The sequence below is a fragment of the Myotis brandtii genome, unplaced genomic scaffold (genome assembly GCF_000412655.1).
Source record: "Myotis brandtii unplaced genomic scaffold, ASM41265v1 scaffold251, whole genome shotgun sequence".
In the NCBI taxonomy this organism is placed as follows: Eukaryota; Metazoa; Chordata; class Mammalia; order Chiroptera; family Vespertilionidae; genus Myotis; species Myotis brandtii.
Window position 1 is genome coordinate 501836 of NW_005359516.1, and position 21721 is coordinate 523556.

At 56.8% G+C, this 21721-nt stretch overlaps 1 protein-coding gene across 1 annotated transcript in view; it reads left to right on the forward strand.

The window, feature by feature from the left end:
• Window positions 1-21212, forward strand: part of SFXN5 (sideroflexin 5) — a 109907-nt gene extending 88695 nt beyond the window's left edge. Inside the window, exons 14-15 of the mRNA XM_014540919.1 lie at window positions 3451-3568; window positions 19056-21212. Coding sequence (XP_014396405.1) covers window positions 3451-3568; window positions 19056-19133 — 196 coding nt within the window. The 3' untranslated portion in view covers window positions 19134-21212. The remainder of the gene's footprint in view (window positions 1-3450; window positions 3569-19055) is intronic.
• The last annotated feature ends 509 nt before the right edge of the window (window positions 21213-21721 follow it).

Consider the following 21721-nt stretch of genomic DNA (forward strand, 5'->3'; position numbering starts at 1 on the left):
TAATTCACGGACATGGGGGCGCTGCAAGACTGGGTGGTGGGAGGGCCAGTGTAGCAGCACCTGCTGAGACTCCTGGTAGGAAAATGAACTCTGGGTTCTTGCTCTGTCACTATTGGGCCGGTTTGGTTCAAGAGACTCCCTCAGCCTCAGTTTCCCACCTGGGGGATGCCCACTCTGCCAGCTTCTCCATTTTGTCCCCTGGGGCCTGGCATCCGGCAGGCCCTTGGCTCCTTGCAAGGCCTCACTGAGCACCCCATGGCCTTCCCATGCGGGGTGCTAGTGGCAGGGCCCTGCTGAGGAGGGGGTGGGGAGGTGGCCCCACCCTCAGTGAGGGAGCCAGAGGAAAAAGACAAAAGAACACTTCCCAAGCAGCCTGCTTGCAAATTAATGGAGCGCAAACTCGAACTGCTCCAAGTGCTGAGGGAATGCACAGCAGTGGGGATAGGAGCTGTTCGTTGTGTGTGGGGCTGGGGCCCAGCTCGCTTCGCCTGTGGCCTCAGTTTCTCCTCTCTGCGAGGAGCCCTCTGACCTGCGTGAAGTCCTGGGTTTCCTACTAGGAGAGAGTGGGCCCCAGGATGTCCAGGTGTCCCCGGCTCTGAGACCGAAGGAAAGGTGTCTGAAGTCAGAAGCAGAGGAGCCTCAGCTCCCAGCCCACAGCGCGGGCCTCCCTCTGAGGGTGCCCACTCCCCAGCACACATCCTCTCACCTGGCACAGCCTCACTGCTGAGGAGGAGGCTGGTTTTAGACCCCAGGCTGGGAGATTGGGTGATCGGGTCCCTCCTCTACAGTCTCCCTAACTCCCAGGCAAGTGCGGGGCTCTCTGCCCTCAGCCCCTCACCCCTGCCCCTGGAGTTCACCCCTCACCCCAGCCTGGGTTTCAGCTGGGTCTGGGGTTCAGCTCACACCCTCCATGGTGGTTCCTGAGGCCGCTCCTGCCTCCTTCATTCCTTGGGATCCGGGTCTTTCCTTTCTCCCAGTCAGTCGCACATCTCTCCATCTGCATATTTTAATTCCCCCAGCTGCCTTTCCCATCCCTCCCTGCCATTTCCCACCTCTCCTCCCCTCCCCCTGTCCTGCTGTGTTCACTCCAGTGCCTGCGCTGGGCTGGGACTTCTACGGAGGCTCCCCCTTGGCTGTAGTCTCAGGCCTGCCTCCTTCCTGGACTTTCTGAGTCCCCTTCCCCGTGGGGACTTCAGCCAGCCACCCTGAGAGAGAAGCCAGCGTCACGGCCCCACATAGAAGGGGGTCTGTCTGGAGTTCCCAAAGATGAGTTCATGGCCTGCCCCTCACCTGCCACCTGCTTTCTCCCTGACACCTTCCTTGCCCTCAGCGACCCCTGGGAATGAGGTCCTGCCTGCTTTCCAAAGCCTCGCAGAGCCGGGCTCCAGGTCTGTGTGCAAGTCTGGAGGGTGAGCCCTGTATCCCACCCCCTTGTCCTGCTGGAGAAGTTGATCCTCATTAACAAGGTCTCAGGGCCCATCTCAGCCTTTCTCCTGGCCCCTCCATGACTCCTGTGGAAGCCCAGGAGGCCTGGGGCCGAGTCCATGGCTGGTGGGAGGCTGGCGTGGAGGAGAGGGAGAGCATGGGGCCACTGGACCGAGGCCAAGGGGAGGTCACATGGGCTTGAGTTTGATTCAGGCACTTTTGTCCTGCAACTCTTGATGCTGTGGAAACTCCCTCTCCAGCAACTCAATTCGGGCTTAATTCAACAGCTGGACAGATCTTGAGGTCTGGGCTGGTGGGAAGGGCTGCAGTATCCCCGCTTTTTCCTGCACATACGAGGGCAATAACAACGCACAATTACTCAGCACTGACTGTCCAGGCCTTTCACTTGCATAGAGTGGACAAGTCACTGGATCTTACTGGTCCCTTAGCAGGAACATCCTGGACCAGGGTTTCTCAGAAGTGACTGGGACCGATCACCTGTTTTAGACTCATGAAGGTTGTTTGAAATGCAGGTACCCGGGTGCTGTACCAACTGAATCAGGATTTCATGGGGAAGGGGCTCTTAGGTGTCTGCATTTTCAACCAGATGCCTAGACACCAAGTTTGAGAACTGCTGCTCCCTAGTAGCTGTCTGCCCCAGGCCAAGTGCTCCTGGGATTCTTGTCCCAGCAGGTGAAGGTGGTGTGGGGTTTACCCGCCCCCCACCGAGGCCCTGCCCCCAGGAGGGCCTCTTACCTGCCAGTGGCCACAGGCAGTCCTGCTCCGGAGGGGAGGGGCCGGGGCAAGAGCCCGGATTATATCGTCTTCATGCCAGGAGCCAGTCACAGGCCAGTGGAAGCTGACACAGTGACTGAGGTCAGACTTAGCCCACCCAGCATCCCCTGGCAAATGGTCCAGTCATCCACCCTGCTGGCGCACCCTACCCTAGACCTCCCCAAGCAGATGCTCAGGGTCTTCACCATACAATACGGTGGACAACCCAGCGAAGGAATATCTGCCAGTTGGTATGCCCCCAATCTGTCTGGACAGCCCTTTTGTCTGGAGCTGGGGGACCCGGGGCCTGGAGGGAGGTTTTTCATACCCCTCTCCACCCCGGGAATCCCATCTTCGAAGCTTGTCCTGGAGAGTGGGTGTCAGCTGTGACATGCAGGCGATGAAACGTGGGTCCTGAAGGCGGGAGCCAGGAGCAGCAGGGGTGGCAGCACTTGCAGGGAGTCAGGAGTCCAGGCAGCAGCCAGCTGGCCTCCAGCAGATCTAGCCTTGGCCTTGGGCAAGTCACTGCCCATCTCTGTGGCTCTTGGATTGAAGTTGATGAAATAGTCAGTGGGGTATGTTCTGTTCCCACACACAGAAGGGGGTCATCCCCTCCCGGCTGTGTGTATGTGTGTGTGTGTGTGTGTGTACACGTGTATGCATATATGTGGGTATGTGTGAGTACATGTGTGCATGTGTGTGAGTGTGTATACATGTATGTGTATATATGTGTGTAAAAGGCTCTGATGGACAACACAGTGAAGTTATATGTGTGCATGTGTGGGTATGTGTGCACATGTATGTGCCTGTGTGTATGTGGTCTGACTCCTCCCTTGCACTTGGCACCTACTCTGGTTTGTTTGCTATTTCATCATGTGCTACCTTCAAAGGTGATCTTACCCTCCTGTGTGTCTCTCCAGGCACAGGGGCGACAGCCTCCTCTGTTGTGTCCCCCACATGTTTGCACAGGGCTGGACACATGGTGGGGTGTGGGAAGGGCCCCCACAAGTGCTCATATATGATTTATGGGTGAGAGTTCAACCAGCAATGTCCTTCAGGGCAGGGCTTGGGGGCAGGGTGCGCTTGGGGAAGACCCAAAGACAGAGTTCCACCTCAGCCATTTAGCCACGGGCTGGCACTGGCCCGGAACCATGCTGCCCTGGTCCTGCATTCTGATGGGACCCAGTGTGGTGACCCGGGGCTGCTCACCCCATCTCAGCTCTCACAGCTGGTCTCCTCCTCTCCCCACAGGACGGCTCTCCTGCAGGCGCGTCCCCGGCTGCTTCTCCCAGTGCAAAGCCTCGTGTGCCTGGCAGCCTTCGGCCTAGCCCTGCCTCTGGCCATCAGCCTCTTCCCACAGATGTCAGAGGTCAGTGAGGGGAGGGGCTAAAGGGCAGGACAGGAGGATGTAGTTAGGCCATTAATTAACAAATCCTTATTCAGCGCTGACGCCCTCACACTGGGCTAGGTGCTGGGGTTAGAACCATGAATGAGACAGACATCTCTGAGCTCAGGGTGAAGCAGTGAACACAACAATGAAACAGGGAATAGAAAATGAAGGATGAGGAGTGTTAGGGTAGGACCAACTGAGCTGGATGTGGGAGGAGATAGTGGGGAGCCCCAACAGAGCCTTGAAGGAAGTGGCATTTTCTGGGCCCTAAAGGAAGGGTTAGAGTTGGCTGGGCGCACAGTGGGCGATGGGACACACAGGCTGAGGTCACCTGGGGTGAAGGCAGCACATAGCATGTTCAAGAGCTGAGCAAAGTCTGCAGCTGGAGCAGAGAGTGGAGCAAGATGAGGTGGGTCAGGTGCAAACTTGGGAGCCAACACAGAGGGTCATTGTCATCAGAAGGAAGGGCTGAGCAAAGTAGGACCACAGATGCTGATTTTGAACGGTCCCCACGGCTGCATGGCGAGGCTGGGTTGGAGCTCTGGGGGAGAAGCAGCCATCAGGAGGCTGTGGCGGGCGTCCAGCGAGAGATGGCGGCGGCTTGGACCAGGCTGTTGGCAGTGGGCATCGAGAGAAGCGGGTCCTTTCCGAGAGCGTTAGGAGGCAGCTTCGTGAGAATTGAGGAGCCGCATGTGGTGGGAGGGAACGGGAGCTGCAGGATGTGTGCCCGGCTTTCTGGTTTCGAACAACCAGGCAGATGTAGATACCACGTGATGAGATGGAGGCACGAGGCGGGACCGGTTTGAGGGAGGACAGCGTGTTGCAGTGGATGGACACGTGGGGTTGGAGGAGCCTGGGGGAGTTGGCGCTGGGTCTGGGAGACAGAAGTAGGGCCACCAACATAAGAGACAGTAACGGAATCGAGGGGGTAGTGGGATCCGCCAGTGAGCCTGTGGAGAAAGGAGGTGCTTGGGTAGGGGTGGGGACTAAGGATGAGTGACCAGGGAGGCAGGGACAAAGCCAAGTGGAAGTCGGGGCTGGTGGGCCGATCACAGAGTCAGATGCTCTGAGAGGTGATGCTCCGGGAGGTTGAAGCATGTCTGAGTGTCTCGGGCAGTGAAGGCAAACCCTGACCCAAGGGGCAGGTCCAGCTGAGGGGTGAGGAACCAGGTGGCAGGGCGGAATGCTTGGCGTCACGGGAAAAAAGAGAAACAGACCCACAGCTGGAACGAGGTGTGGGATCAAGAAAAGCTTTTATTTATTTCCCCCTTTTTATTTTTTAAAACTTTTTAGTTGAATTTATTGGGGTGACATTGGTTAGTAAAATTACATAGGCTTCAGGTGTACAATTCTATAATACATCATCTGTAGATCGTACTGTGTGTTCACCACCCCAAGTCAAGTCTCCTTCCATCAGCATTAATCTCCCCTTTACCCTCTTCTGCCTCCCTCACCCCCCTTTCCCTCTGGCAATCGCCATACTGTTGTCTGTGTCTATGCGCACCCCTATGTTATTTACAATAGCCAAGATTTGGAAGCACCTAAGTGTCCATAGTAAAATGAGCGGATAAAAGAGCTATGCCACATGTACACAATGGAATACCACTCGGCCATCAAAAAGAGGGACATCTTACCTTTGCAACAGCATGGATAGACCTGGAGAGCATTATGCCAAGTGACATAAGCCAGCCAGAGAAAGACAAGTACCATATGATTTCACTCACGTGTGGGATTTAATACACAAAATAAGCTAACAAACAACATAGAAACAGATTCATAGATGTTTCCCCTTTTATAAACGGGAGGAAGTGGCACTTGTATATGCAACAGGAACGCACCAAGAGAGAAGTGGAGAAAGAGGACGGAAAGCAAAGTCTATGAAGTGGGGGATGGGGGTTCAAGGGTCACTTTGACAGGGAGAAAGCCCTCCCACCTCAGCAGGGGAGGCAGATGCAGTCGGGGTGGGGTTCAGGGGTGGAGAGGTTAAGGAAGCTGTTCTGATAGCTTCTGGTCTGTATTCTCATGTCTGAGCAGAGAGGGAGCAAGAGGGTGGGGAAAGGGAAGGTCAGAAGTGTGAGGACTGTGGAGAAGCTTCTAGGCGTTCAGAGAGTGAGTGGGAGAGACAGCTGACCAAGGAAGTCAGAGAGCCTGATGGCAGTGCAGGTGGGGGGGGGTGTCAGCAGAGGGGAAGCTGAGGGGGGACACAGGCCTATGGCTGTGGGCAGGGCCTGTCCACCCAGAGGTGCCAGGGGCCAGCTCCAGGCACCACAGGGCTCTCTCAGAGGGTTTCATCCGGCTGGGTGGGGCCTGAGGGAGGTTGGTGAGAGGTCGGGAGAAGCGGTGGGCCCTGGTATCTCAGCGGGTGGAGGGGAAGGTGGGCAAGCAAGCTGATGGGAAAGCAAGGTGGGAGGCGGTCAAGAGTGGACGGGGAGTGTGGAGTCACTGAGCTCAGGCAGATGGAGGCTGTGGCTGGAGATGGGCACTTCTGAAGCTGCTGTTGCAGGACTCACCCTGCTCTATCCTCCAGAAACGGTGAGAGGGTATTGGTTCCCAGAGGGAAGTCGGGGAAGGTGAAAATTAGGGCCCTGGTGTTAGAAATGGCCTGTGCAGACTGGGACCCAGGGTCTTAGAGCAGGAGTTGGTGACCCAGCCTGTAGGCCCTGCAGTCCTAGGGGGGTGAGAACTGAGGCCCCAGAGTTTTAAAAGGAAGCTATGAGGTGATGGGGCTCCTATCTTGGGGGCCAGCCCACACCGGATGGCAAGCCTAGTGTGTGATCTGTGCCAGCAGGGCCCAGCCTTGTCATGAAGCCAGGGACACCCCTCCCGTCTCCTTTCCCCCTCCCCCCCACTGGAAGCTGCACAGCTATTACCTGATGCTTGGGGCCTCCACATGGAGCTCAGGGGTGCAGGTTGTCTGGAAGGTCTAAAGATGGAGGGAGGGCACTTCTCGGAGGCCGTGGCATCCCCCTCCTGGAGGACTGGGCCGGGCCGGGCAGTCCCCGAAGCCGCTGCATCTCTCTGTATAGTTGGGCTGAGTCTGCGGTTCTAGACGAGGGTTCACCACTGTGGTCAGTTGTTTCAAGCAGCGCTCACCAGCCCCCTGTCTGCACCGGGGAGGGACCCAGGGCCGACAAACCCAAGGTACAGGATCCGAGACTGTGCCTGTGGAAAGGACTTTAAAGGTCCTGGTTTACCATCCTGCTGACTCTGCTGGGGGCAGGAGGCCCAGAGCAGCCCCGGGACCAGCCCACAGTCACAGAAGTCAGAGCTGACATGGAGGAAACCCCAGAGGCCACTCCCAGGCCAGAGCTCCCAGGAAGGGCTGCACCTGCTTGTCCTGTGGGCTTTCCTCTCCTCGCTCAACCACCCGACCTACCTGCGAGCAGTGAGAGAGGCGGAGCCGCGGGCTGCCCTGCAGTGGGGAAGCATCAGGAGCGCTGTGGGTCCTGATGGGTGTTCCTCTGGGGCAGGTAAGGGGGAGATGGCAGGAGACGGTCTCAGTGAGCAGCGCTGGCCTCTCAGAGGTTCCATGTCCGGGCGCAGGCTCCTCTCGCAGGCCTGGCAGACTCAAATAGGCAGAATTCTCTGGGTGTCTCATTGCAACCCAGGCTTCTTTCTCTAGACTGGGAAGAGTGTAGTCATTGCACAATAAGGTTGTTCCCTGGGAAAGCGGGGTAGGGATGTGATTTTTCAGCGCCCCCTCCTCACCTGAATCAACCCCAACAGAATGCAGGTAGGCCTGGGCATTATGGGGTGTTTTGAGACCTGTCTGTGACCGACAGCACCAAGGCCATCAGCCAGTTGGCTGAGAGGACCTTGTCCCCCCTCCCCCTCATTCATCTTCCCAATTAATTCTCTCTAACAAGGCGCTGCTTCTGCCATGGGGGGATCATGTCTCACATCCCAGAAGCCAGTGGGATTTGCCACAATAAGTCTGGACTTGCTTGGGCTGACCCAACCTTGCCAAGAGCCACCAAGGTTGTCAACAGGAGTAATCGCTGGAACACTAATGAATTAATTAGGGAACTTGGAAATTGCACTTAGGAGCTGTTCCTAGCCTGGCTGGCCTTGGTGTGTGGTGTTTGGCACGAGGCTTTCAACCCTCTAACCCCAGAGGCTGAGAGAAGAACTTCCATCACCGGGCGAGAGTCTTGTCTGGCCTTTTCAAATCAGTATTTCTGCCTATTGAAATGGTGCTAAATTTTTAAATAAAAATAGCAAATAATAGTAATAGCTACCGTTTACTAATCATCTACCATGCCAGGCAGCATGCCGGGAAGCTCTGCATGTCTTGCTGTGTTCCGTCTCCCTAATGCCCTTGAAGGATGTTACCTAGACAGTTAGATGTGTACATCTCGGGCTCTGGGGAGAGATGTTGGCTGGAGACACGGAACTTTAGGTGCCTGGGGGGAACTGAAGTTGAGGAAGGGGTGAGGTCACTGTGTGGGGGGAGAAAAGGCATCCAGAGCAGCCAGGGGCAGAGGGAGAATCTCTATGGGGTGGCTTCATTGATGCTGAGGACAAGGGTATGTCAAGGAAGAGGGCGCTCTCTGCAAGTGAGCTGCTGCAGAAGGGACTAGAAGCCGACGAGACTTGGAAGCTGGGTGATGTAGCTAGACAAGGCGGTGTAGGAGGCAAAATGGTAGTCAAGTTTCTCTGTTTAGAGAAGTTGGCTCAGGGATGAGAAACCACTGGAGAACAGCAAAGGAAGTTTTATTCACTGGGTGTTCAGTTGAGGGTTGGGAGCCTGGAGAGAGGACAATGATGGGGTGCCGGGGTCCAGTACATAGAGGAGTCTGGTTGGCTGTGGTGGGGAAGTAGGGGTCCAGAATGTGACAGTCCTATGAGGTCGGTACCATTGGCTTACAAATGACGAAACTGAGGCGTCCCAAGGTTAAGTTCCTTGTCCAAGGTCCAAAGTTGGTAGTGATGGAGTGAGCTCTGGACCCACAGGATTCTGTTACCCTCCCCTGCCCACCCCACCTCACTGGTGAGCTCTGGACCCACAGAAGGATTCTGTTACCCTCCCCTGCCCACCCCACCTCACTATGAAACGAGAAGACCCAAGTCCGAGGCCCAGATGACTCCCCTTCCACAGCCCTCCCACCCTTCATGGGGAACCCATGGCCATGTTCTCAGGGACCTCCTGGGGTAGGTGTTAGTGCCTTTGTTCTCTGACCCAGGGCTGCGGGCTTGCCTGGCAGGCCAGCAGGTGGGGCAGGAACCTCCTTAGGAAGCTGAGCACCAGAACAGGGGCACAAGGCTTGGCCTCCCTCCCGGGCCCCAGCCGTGTTGCCGTGCAGGGAATGTGGGTCTGCCCTGGCGGACCCTGTGACCTGCAGATTAAGGCTATGGGGCATTGGCCAAGGCTAGCTCAGGCAGGCCATGCCCAGGCATCAACGGGCCCATCGCACCCAGAGTCTGTTCCCCCATCACAGACACTGGGGTGCTTTCCCCTTCTTCCTGGAACTGGGAGGGCCCTGTCAGAGCCCCCAGTCTCAGGGAGCCTCTATTCTGTGGGACGGACAGAAGCCCAATAAACAAGAAATGTCAGGCCTGGCAGGTTGTGGAGGCCTCGGTGACATGGTAGGTCCTGATTTGTGATGGCCTTTCTGGCCCTGCCCTCACTGAGAATTGAGGCTCTTGTGTTCTAGGCAAATGTGGTCATTTGACAAAGAGTGTCAGTTCTCAGCCTTAGGGACATCCTATGTATTGAGGGAGTGAGAAAGGAACTGAGGAGGGAGACGGGACACTGGAAACACATGGCACCAGAGTACACGTGCGAGGTGAGACAGATCCTGGTGAGCTCATCAGGGAGGACTTCCTGGAGGAGGAATCATTGCTAGAATAGTGTGACACACACACACATGCACACATGCTGGTGACTTGGGTCCCTCAAGGGAGATGTTCCAGTCTCTGGGCCCGCGGGCTTTGCTGCCAAAAGAGGATGGACCAGGGAATGGGGACTGTCCCTCCAACTCTGACAGCCAGTGTTTCCTACCTGGGAGCGCATCTAATCCTGTTTAATGAACCTCCTGTCTCCCCAGAGCAAGAAGCAGCAGTACCTTGGCCAAGGCCCCCTCCCGCATCCCTGCCTAGCTCTGTTTCTGTCCGTCTTTGTGCCTCTTTCTCCCCTCCTGGGTTCCTCTTGGGCTCCTCCCCAGCCCCATTCCCCTCTCTTTCCCCCCACTCTTCCCCTGGGAGCTCGGGGGCTGGGGAGCGGGGCTGCACATACAAGCCGGAGCCATTGTTCAACAATCTGTTTTTGTCTTCATCTTGTTGGCAGGCGGCAGGAGAGGAGCAAAAGGTTAATGAGGCACTGTGCAGCGGGATTACCGCGTGAACGGCGAGCGGCGGGCGGCCGAGCCAGCCGTGTGACAGGGAACTAATTAGGAGCAGTTTAACAGGAGGAAAAAGTGAAATCTCCTCTTCACCAACTGTCAATAATTAGCGGATTTGGTGAGGTTGAAATATGTCCACAGGAAAAGGTGGGGCTCCTCGGTGGAGGAGTGAGGCTCAGGGGAGTGGGGGCCACTGGTGGGACTGTCCTGACCCCTGAGGTTGGGGTTGCCCCATGTCCCCCAGGCCTGCCCTCCTAGGGCTGGCATCTCTTAGCTCCGTGATCTTGGTCTTGACCTCCAAGACCTCAGTTTCCCCAGCCAGAAGATAAGGTGTTGGAACTCAGTTTCTTCCTGGCTCTGTCCTGGAAGTGAAACTGGGAGACGGGGTCCTGGTCCTAGACGGGGGACTGCTGACAGTGGGCTGTGTGGCCTTAAGTCCGACACTGACACCCGGTGTCTTGTCTGAGAGCCACCTTCTGGGGCCTGGCATGGCTCGAGAATGTGCCGAATTATGAATGGGCAGAGCCTAGCCTTTCTCAATACACCACTCACTGGGCTTCCCGAGACCTCCAACCAGCAATAGGGGCTGGGGCGGGGCACAGAAAAGATGGGGCTGTGTGCCTCTGGCTGGGCTGCGGGTGGAGGAGGGGCCCGAGGCTGCTCTGTAGGGCTGTGGGCTGTCCAAGGGAGTGCGTCTCTCTCTTCCCCACATCAGCGCTGCAGGAGCCCAGTGGGGCCAAGGAGTCAGGTTCGCTGGCAGCCAGGATTGTATCCTGTTGGGCCTGTTTGCCCTGTGTTTGTGGGTTTGTTGGCTCCTGCCCTTTGGCCTTCCCTGACACCTCAGCGGGGGACCCCTCCCCACTCTCCCTCTGCCCCTCCAGCTCCTGCCAAACACCTTGACTGGAAGAAAAGACAACATCAGAGCCCCCAGGGCTTCCTGCTCAGAGCTCCATGGCAGCCCCGTTAACCCCCCACCCCTCCCTGTCAGCCTGGCCCCTGCTCACCGCAGCCCCAGAGGGTCCAGGGCACTGGAAGCATGTTCTGAGGACGCTCAGGCCCACTGTACAGCCTCCTACCATTCACAAGCCACATCTTGCCCTGGCCCCAGAGGGTGACTTAGAGTCCAGGCCCATGTGGTACATGGGATACCTGAGGGTCAGGCTCAGCCATCCCCTTCTCCCTCCTTATCCCTACTCCTCCTTTCTCCCCCTCCAGCTTTCCGAGTTAAGAAACAAAGAGGCATGGAGTCCCTGTACAGGAAAAGAATATGGATACTCCAGTGGGTACCAGAATCTCCACCATCTCTCTTCCCATGGTGGTTTTGATGAACCAACTTGGCTGGGAGCTGTGACCCACCCAGAAGCAAATGGTTGCCTCTCTTACTCTGGAAAAGCATGTGAACTCCCAACCAAGAGTTGGGAATGAGCTTAGGTCTTCATTCAAGCTGTTCTATAAGTGACCCCTCCTCCAGGAAGTCCTCCCGGATGAGCTCCACCAGGATTTGTTTGACCTCACACACGTAGACTCTGGTGCTGTGTGTTTCCTGTGTCCCATCTCTCTTTTATGTCCCATCTCACTTTCTCCTTCCCTTAACACACAGGGTGTCCCTAAGGCTGAGAACTGGCACTCTTTATCAACACCTAATGCAGAGCATGGGTCCTCTGGGCTCACCTTGACTTTGTTGGTTCCTACTTCTCCTGCTCCTCAGGGCTGATGTGAGGCCAGAGACAATGCCCAGGGGACACTGTGTTTTTCCTGAGCCCACAGGTGTTCACCATCTCCCAGAGTAGGGGCCTCCTTCCCTCCAATCTCAAATCCATCTCCTACTTTGCTTAGAGATGTTTGTTTGGGGTTTTTCTCGTTTACTGGTTTAATCAGTCCTTACTGAACTCCAAAGTGGGCTATTTTTGCCATCAGAAATCTGCTGCCTCCCCGCCCGCTGCTTTCTTGGAGTTTGCCTACAGGACCCCCCAGGAGGATGGATGGGAATGGCAAAGCTGCCTGGAGCCCAGGAACGCCAACGCCACCTGTCATATTGCCTGTTCCCCACACCCCCAACCCACACCTGCGCGTGCATACCGGCACACGCTTGAACATGCACACACATGCCCCTGTGACAGGCCTCAGCAGGGTTGCCTCTCCTCCTGTCCCTCCTGGTTTTTTCTAGGACCTTCTAGAACACCTAGATGAATTCAGGACAGGGCAGGAGGAAGCTTGGTTGTGCAAAGCTTCTGTTGAGAAGATTAAAAGCACCGATATGTGCGAAGTGCTTAACCTTGTGAGCCATGAGGAGATGCAGGCGGCAGGATTGGGCCTGGGCACGGGGATAGCCACAGGGCCCTGCCTTCCTTACGCAGTATCCCATAGGCTTTCTAAGTCTCCGAAGGGCTCTCCCATCCGTTTCTTGATTTATCCTCATCCCAAACCCAAGGGTAGAAAATCTTCCCACTGCACATATGAAAAAACTGAGGCCCTTAGGACAGAAAATGATTCTGGAATTGGTCCACCAGAGGGCACTCAGGAACAAAGCTCCAAAATGGGAGGGGGTGGGGGAGGGAGGGGGTCTGAGCACCCACTGGGAGGGAAAAGATAAGACAGGATTCCTGCTCTTGGGGAGCTTGGTTCAATGTGATTCAACTTTCATGGAGGACCTATAGTGACAAGGCACAGGAATACTGAGCTGTCTCGAGTGGCTCACACTGGGCTGAGGTGGGGGACTGCTGTGTTCACATATGGTTAGTGTACAAATTGGCCTACAACTGGAGATGTGATGGAGACGGAAATAAGTGCCAGGGGTACCAGGGATGGCAGCATGGATTTGGTCTGAGAAGATCAGGGGAGGCTTCCTGGAGGAGGCAGCCTTAAAAGATTAGGATATAGCTGGACTCAGGCCTCGAAGCCTAAACATACAATGTATTGGAAACAGAGAGCAGCCAGTGAGTGATGAACCTGAAGAAGGTTCCAGAAGGCCTTGAGCGTCCAGCCAAGAAGGCTGACATTCACTGGGAAATCAATGGGAGCCCAGAGCCAGCACCAGAGGCCTGACACAGGGGTCTAAGGCTCAGGCCTCAGCTACTCCTCAGCCCCAGCCTAACACCCTGACACACCAATCAGGATAACTGCCCCAAAGGTGGGGCCTGGATGTGTGTGTCTGAGCAAGACCCGAGGTCCGCCTCACCCTGGTGAGAAGGGGTGGGATGTGGCTGCCCAGGAGGCAAGTTGGTTCCAGGCCTGGCAGAGGCCTCAGGCACACAGGGTCAGCCAGGTGCCAGGGTCAGCCGGGTTCCAGCCTGGGCATTGGACCCCGTGTCAATGTCGTCGCCACCTGTGGACCCTCGGAGGCCCAAACCCTTGGCCAGGAGCAGGAGGCGGCTTTGAACAATGTCACAGGGTCACGCTGAACACCCCAGCCCCCAGCCCCGTGCCTTTGAAAAGGAGGCAGAAAAGCCACCAGAAAAAAGGCCAGGAGGAGGAAGTGCTTTGTAGTAGGTAAAAGCCCCTGAGAATGGGGCACAGGCTGCGGATCCAGTTTCCTGTTTATGTCTCGGCACCTTAGCTCCAGGTTCAAATATGTAAACTATCTGCTGGCCGCTGGCTGCAGGTGTGTGTGCTCCGAGGCTGCAGAGGCAGAGGGTGGCCCCAAATGCATTCCTGACTCTGGCCCCCCACCCAAGATGCGCCAGGGGACAGAGGCAAATAGCTCAGGGTTAACCCTTCCCCTGCCACACAGGAAGGCTGCCGGGCTGCTCTAGGGGACTCTGGGGCCAGCTGGGCCTTGGGGGGGGGGGGGGCTGCGGGATACAGGATGTGGTGCTTTATGTCTGCTGCCTCTGATCTTAGATGCAACCAGTGGTCTGGAGGTAGCACCTGCGAGGGGCAGCAGGGCCTGGCTGGGTCTAGAGGGGAGTTGGGGCTCTGATATGGGGCGGGGGGCAATCTGGAGTGAGGGAGCAGGTTCTGGCTCAGAGTCCTGGAATGCTAGCAGGGCAACAATGCTTATGTCGTGGCAGGGTGGGCATGTTCCCAGCAGACCCACGTCTTCATGGCACCCCAGTTCTGAGGCTGGGGGTTCCATCAGCCAGTGCTGATGCATAACTTCAGCTTTCTTGCTGGTGCCTGGGGCCCCCACCCTCCAGGGCTCTGGCTCCCCATCCCAGGCACCCCCTTCCCTCAAGGGCCCCTGCTGACTGGCCATCAGGTGCCTGGGGAGGAGTCCACCAGATGAACAGAGGGGCCCTAGGGTTCCTGCCTGCCCCCACCTGGCAGCCTGGGACTAGATCTCCCTGTGGCCACTTTTCTCCTTGTCACCCTCTTCCCAGAGGTGGCCCCTCGGAGCTCTTCTGTGGTCAGAACCAAGCCCCTGTCCTGGGGCTCTAGCTTTTACTGGTGCTGCTGGCCTCACCTTGCTGTGCCCACTGGGCCCTGGCACCTCCCTCCCACCACACCTGCCTGGGAGCCACTGTAGCCACATGCTGTTCACTGTACTTCTGACGTGGCACATACAGCCGGCTTCCGAATCTTACCCACCAGTCCCCAAACGGCAGGGACTCCAGGAGCACAGCACAACTCTCTGTCCCTGCCTCGGGGACTCCGGAGGGGGGTAGGGCAGCAGCAGGGCGCTCCACTGCCCTCACCCAGGTCCTGAATCACATTTTTTTACTAGCAGGGCCGAGGGTATGATTTTCATGGAGGACACAGCCCCCCATACCCAAGGCAGGTGATCTTCAAGTGGGGGTACAGCCCAGGCGTCCCTGCCCCAGCCTCCCTTGCTAGCCCAGCGCGGAGGAATCCTAGTGGTCCAGACCCATGAGACCTCAAGATGGTGGGCCATTGAGCCAACCCCCCACTGTGGCCAGAGAGCGGGAGGGGTCTTCACCAATGGCCAGTGGAGTTGGCCCAGGACAGAAGTGAGAGGCTGTGCCTGGGGTCAGCACTGAGTGAAGGTTAGGACATCTGGACTCCGCGGGTCACCAAATCCCAGTGCCAAGACCACAGCCTCTCAGCCTGGTGTCTGTGGCACCCTCTGCCGTTGCTTCCACTCCTTGGGCTGGTCCCCTCAGGCCGCCATCACGGGCTTGTTCCGTATGCCCGCCCCTCAAATGTGCCTGTTCCCCAGGCCTGGCACCCTCCCCTGCCATCTGCTCTCCTGGGCAAGCTCCTCCACTCCGGGGGCTCCGGCTGTGCTCACATCCCGGCTCGTCCTCCTGCCCAGACCCCTGGCCAGAGCCCCAGAGCCTGGGACCTGCCTGCTTCTCGGGCCTCTCTGGCTGGGAGGCTCATCGTGGCTGAACCTGAGCCCATCACCTCCCACCCTGACCCCTCCCCCTCCCCCCTCCCGTGTTCCCTGCCTCTGAGAACAGCACAGCCAGCCACCCAGCTCCTGAGTTAGAATTAGGAATCATCCAACGCACAGTCATTCTCGACACCTCCCTCTTACCCCCACATGGGATTGGTCATCAACTCCTATGGGTTTCATCTTCGGAAAGGATCCCCGCGGGCGCTCTTCTCTCAGCCACCGTGGCAGCATCTTAGGGCAGGGCCTGGCCCCTCTCTCGGATTCCCACAGCTGCCGCCCACTCCTCCGGTCCATCCCCCACACCCTCCGCCACCAGGGAGACCTTTCTAAAGGGGAGCCCACCCCTGCCCAGACTCTTCCCCGCTGCCTTGTTGCCTTCAGATGAAATGCTGACACCTCTGCCTGGGCCTGGGCTTCGAGTGCCTGCCTGTCCCAGCCCCACCTCCGTTTCTTGCCACACACCCCACGTGCCCAACACTGCCCACAGCCAGCAGGCCGTGCTGGCCCGTGAGTGCTTTTCCTTCCCCCAGCAAGTTTTTCTTGCCCTCTCGTGGAAATCCTCCCCTCCCCTCCTGGCCCACCTCCTCTGGGAAGTCCTCCTTCCCCGTTCTTTCACTAGTACGTGCTGACTCCGCCCCCTCCCCAGTTTCCATGGCACTTTTCTCTCTGGGATCCATCTGCTTTCCTATCTGCTCCTCCCCTAGACTTGGAGCTCCTCAAGGGCATGGGCTGATCTTCTCCATCTCTGTGTGCCCAGCCTTGGTGGATGGAGTTGGCAGCCAGACACATCTGCTGGCTTGAAGGCTGATGGAGTTGAAATGAGAGAAAGAGCCTTGCATGCCAGCTCTGTCCCCAAGCCCCTGCTCCTGGGTGCCCCAGTCACCTCCCCCCAGGACCTTCCCACTGCCTGCTTCTCGCCCCTGCGTCCCTCCCACCAGCTGCCCTCAGCACAGGGGGGAGCCTGGGGGAGCCCGGGGGTCCTGGGTCTGTGACAGCCTCCACTGGGAGGGTCACGGGGCCAGCCCTCTCCAGGGAGTGAGCCGAGTGGCCGTGGCCCTGGCCCATGGCCCTCCACTGTGGTGGTGAGCAGCAGCCTCTCCCTCCGATTTTCATGCGGGCCTTGGTGCTTCAGTGAAAGCCGGCATGGGAAGTTGCTAATAATGGCACTAAAATAAAATATGCTACATCTGTTATGGGTAGCAGAACAAAATTAGCTGCTCACACCTCTGACATCCAAGATGTCTTAACTTAAAATACTCCTTGGCTTACTTTACATCATTTACTGATTATATTTAAAAGAAATACAATTTTGCAATTACTGTTCTTTCCAGCGTGATATCTATGCATCATTTTCCTTTTATGTTTATATATTTCTCCTTCATTAGTGCAGTCTGAAGGGTGATTAGGATTCTTCAAACATTTTACAGAGGTTAAACGTTGATTAAGATTTAATTATTACTGTAAATAGCTTGGAATGACATATGGTGCAAAAGCCTGACATATGTGCATTTGAATAAATGAAGTGCTATTTCCCAGGATGCCTCAGTAGCTGTTTAACAGCTTTCCCGAAGGGTTATGTTACACCTCATGGTAAGATTGCTGGGATGTTATATTTTGTTGGTTTTTGCAGCTGAAAGCTAAGAACAGTTTTCCAGTTTTTTAAAAACATTGAATATTTTAAATACCTAAATTGTTTTGCACAAATTTTTGCTAATTTGTCTAACTAGGTTAAACATTTTCAAAAGCATTTAGATTTTTAAGCGTGGGCGCTGTGCATTGTGTCAGTGTCAGCGTGGGGACGAGGCGAGCGGGTGGAGTGGAGGGAACTCAGAGGCCAGCAGGGGTGGGGACGGGGGAGGTGGTTTGAGGCGAGGGGGTGGGGAAGAGGCCCAGGCCTTGAGCCTAGCTCTTGTCTCTTTGGCCCTCTCAAATGGCCAGAGCCTGGGTATTGGGGTACCAGGGACTACAGGGGAAGGGTCCCCCTTCTCCAGAAACTCTGCTATGCCCACAACCCTAGTCCACATCAAGCCCCCTCTTGTCTGGCCTCTGACATGCGCAGCCTGTGTTCCACTGAGTTCTTTGCATCCAGCGCTGGTCTGTGGCACCCTGTGCCTGGGCCCCAGGGTCTCTGGCCAGAGCACCATTAGGTGGCAGCATGGTGGGCTGGATTGGGGCAGGGGGTGGATTCAGTTCCATTTTAGATAGGTTCCGTTAAGGTGCCTAGGAGACATCACAGGGATGTTCAGTAAGCAGTCCGTTGTGGACCCAAGACTCAGGGGGGAAATGTGGCTGGAGACTCCTCAAATCTGGGAGTCGCAGGGAAGGCTGTATGATCAGGGAAGAGAGCCCAGCCAGGGACCCTGAAAAGTGTCCAGTGGATGTCACACACAAAAAAGGGGGGTTAGCAGTGACCTTGGAGAGAAAGATTTTTTTGTGGAACGTGGTGGGAACGGAAGCCAGATTTCCTGTGGGTTGAAAAGGCAGTGGGAGGTGAGGAGGTGGAGGTGGCTACGGCTGTAGATAGTGCCTTAAAGGAATGTGGTTGCTGGGGAGGAGAGACACCAGGCAGAAGCTACACAGTGTGACGTGGGGTTGAGGGGAGGTCTTTCTTAGACAGAAGGTGCTTGTCTGTGTGGAAATGCTGGAGGGCAGGAGTCAGCAAGAGAAAAGGTGGGGAAGAGGGAGGACAACCCAGGAGTGGGCTCCTGGAGTGGACGGGGGAGCTGGGCTTATGGGAACACCTCTGAGGGGACGGGTGGGGTAGCAGGAGGGCAGGTGTGGAGCAGAGTGTGGACACAGTAGGCCGTGAGTTTACGATGGGAGATGGGACATGGATGGGTTCCTTCTGACGCCTTCTATTGTTTTCCCTGAGGCAGTGAGAAGGCTCATCTGCTCAGGGTGAGGGGGGAGCTGAGGATGAGGAGACGCCTGTGGAGAATGGGAGAGCGAGGTGACTGGCGATGTGGCCAGGGGGTGAGGGTGTTCCTGGCTACTGTGAGGATCCAGCCAAAGTCATGGACCCTGAATGTTGAATGTCTACATTAGTGGTCAGGTTCAAGTGGAGACAAGGAGACTGCATGATGGGTTTTCTCCAAAGCCAGTCAGGGCTGGAAGGACCTGGGGCTGAAGTGATAGCCCTTCACGTCCAGGTTAGAGGAGGAGAATGGGAAGCTGGGCCCTGGGGTCTCGGTGGTCTAAAAACAGACAGGGAGCCTGGCTGGCCTGGTTCAGGGGTAAGCATCGGCCTATGATCAGGAGGTCATGGTTCGATTCCCGGTTAGGGCACATGCCCGGGTTGCGGGCTCAATCCCCGGTAGGGGTGTGCAGGAGGCAGCCGATCAATGATTCTCTCTCATCATTGATGTTTTTCTCTCTCTCTCCCTCTCCCTTCCTCTCTGAAATCAATAAAAATATATATTAAGAGAAAACAGACAGGGAGAGTGAGTGGGGTGCTGGAATGATTGGGGTCTGAGAGAGTAGGGTTTGGATTTAAGGAGTTTGGGTAGAGCAGCCCTGGTTGGTGACCAGGCCCAGGGTGTGGCCCTGGGAAGGGATTTGTGCAGCACAGTGGACAAGGTATTGGAGGGAAGTACAGAACTCAGAGGCCAGAGCATAGGATGCTCACCTGCATGGACACACGGGCCGAGGAAGAGGCCTGGGCAGGAAGGGATACTGTGAGCCCCTTGGCAGGAGGGCAGAAAAAATTAAAGATGGGGTGCCAGGGGCAACTGTGGGCTCCAGAGCAGTCCTAACTGCTACTCCCAGCCTCCCCACTCACCCCTCCCCTCTCATCCCCCTCACCTTTCCTCCCTCTGTTCTCTCTCCTCAGATCGAAACATCCCAGTTAGAGCCTGAGATTGCCCGGGCCACCAGCAGCCGGACAGTGGTGTACAACAAGGGGCTGTGAGTGGTGGCCGGCTGGCCTGGGGATGCAGCCTGGTCCAGCCTGGGGAGCTGGGGGCGGGGAAGAGGTCTCATGAGTAGCGCCTGCAGGGAGGGCAAGCTGGCCCCACCAGTCCTGGGCCACCTGGGGGCGGGGGGGTCTCCATCCACAGTGGTAGGGAGACTAATCTATTCACCTGTTAACATAAGGGAGAGGAATTCTGACACATTTCCTATACAAATAATCAAGTGCATTCCTGGGCCTTACGTGGGGTTGCCAAAACTCTACTCAGCACAATTATGTGTGAAGCTGAAAAGTTGTAGAGTGCCCACAGGGTAGAATTAGGATCCTTTTATACTTTTTATTTTTATTTTTTATCAGAATCAAGCCTTGGTTGCAGCTGCCCAGATGGTGGTCTGGTGGTGGGAGTAGGGGTAGGCCTGCAGCGAGCTGGCTGGCTTGGTGGTGGGGCTGGTAGATTTAAGATATTGCTGTGGCCAAGACCGACGTCTCCCTGGGTGTTCAGGGGTAGGGAAGGGAGGGGAGGTAGTCTACCCCTCGCCGGATGAGCCAGCTATGATTAAGGTCCTCAGGAGGTGGCCCAGGAAATCAAGGAGCACTGGAAGTCTCTGGAAGGTTCCATGGGCAGCTGGCTCTGAGTGTGGCTGGCCTTCAAGATCCAGGCCACACCTGCAGAACCGATTCCTCTACACGAAGCCCAGTGACACACGAGCTGGCATCACCCTTCATGGAGCCCTGATATATGGGAGGCCCCTGGGATGACCCCAGCTCCAGGCAGGAAGCCCCAAGAAGGAATGATGTTGGGCAGGAGCCGGGGGCATGCAGCCCGGCCTTTGCAGGAAGATCTTCCTCCCCGGCACCAGGCTGGAAGCTGGGCATTGGGGCCGAGTGTGGGGCTGGAGCCAGGCCGACGGCCACTGAGCAGGAGGGCCCCGTGCCTGAGAGTACAAAGGCCAGATCTCTAGGCACCTATCGGAGAGGAAGCATCAACCCGAGAATCAAAGCAGGCGCTGGCTCTGGCCAGCGGCGTAACCTTGGACAAGCCCACTTCCTTCTCTGAGCCTCCACCCCCATGTCTGGAACCCGAGGACTGGATCAAGGGATTCCCGCCTGCTCCTCCAGCTAGATCCCGTCTTTGCCTGTCCCGCTCAGATGCTGGTCATCCCAACACGGACACTGGACTGGGAAAGGGGCTGGTCCCTGTGGGCATGGCCAGCAGTTGGCCTCAGGACCCGGACTCTGCTGTTCTGTATGTGACCCCACCTCCTGGGAGCACTGGGCCTTTGCCAAACACTTTACAGTTGTGAAGGAGGAGGTAGTATGGATGCCTGGGCTGGAGTGGGGAGCCACACCTACATGCCGCCTCTCACCCTGCACTGGCCTCTGAGGCCCCTGGCTGCTGGCTGCTGGCTGCTGGCTGCCGCCTCCCTTCCAGTTCAGGGCAGGAAAGGGGAGAGCTCTGCAGAGGAAATCAGGGCCTGGGTGGGGTGAACAGGGTAATCTCTCGTCTGAAAGGCCCCAAAAAGAGGACGCATGGGTCTCAAGGTATCTCTCACCTGGTCACAACTGGAATGAGCCTTCAACATGCAGCCTCAGGGCCTCCCCTCCCCTGGTACCTGACTCCACCTGGGGAGAGATGCGGCTGGAGGTGGACAGGTACGTGCAGGGAAAGGCGGTGCGGGGCAGCGGAGGCCTGGCCACAGGCTCTGCTCCCCTTGGGGCGGGGGGAGTTGTGGCGAGGTGGGTCTTCTACAGGCATTGGCACCAGACCTCCCACCAGAAGCCCCTGCTGCCCTCACCTCCCAGCCGGGCCCTGGAGCCTCCCAGCCAGCTCTGCAGGGTGCAGCCCTGAGGGCCCCCACTCTCCCAAGGAGCAGCCCACCCACTGCCCGTCAGGAAGGGGAGAGGCAGCGACACGCATGGAAGACAGAGCAGCAGAGGGAAGGGCTGCCTCGGTGTTGGAGGGTCAGGTATTTTTGCGTTACTCCCGCCATAATGTGAACGTGCCAGCGACTGGGGCCTGGGCACGTCTGGGGCCTCTTTTGCAAACTCACCCCACCTCACCTCTTATTGGGTCTTTTTAAAAAAATATATATTTTTAATTAATTTCAGAGAGGAAGGAAGAGGGAGAGAGAGATAGAAATATCAATGATGAGAGAGAATCATTGATTGGCTGCCTCCTGCATGCCCCCCACTGGGGATTGAGCCCACAACCTGGGCATGTGCCCTTGACCGGAATCGAACCTGGGACCCTTCAGTCCGCAGGCCGACGCTCTATCCATGGAGCCAAACCGGCCAGGGCTTATTGGGTCTTATTCTTGTGCACTTTACCTTGGGACCAAAACTGCTCCCCCCAGCTCTTCACCCCCCTACCCCCTCCAGAGGCCTGGCAGAGATGGGATCTCTCCATCTCCCCTCTGGGCTGGCTGCCCCGGCCCAGCCCTGTGGCCCCTGCATCTCATAACCTATTTACTGTATCTCCCAGATGATTTCCGGTGATGCTCCCAAATGCAGTTTCAGGTGACTTCAGGGGGCTCCTCCTGGTAGGGGTGGTGGCAGCGAAGGATCCTTATAGCTCAGGGTGACAGTGT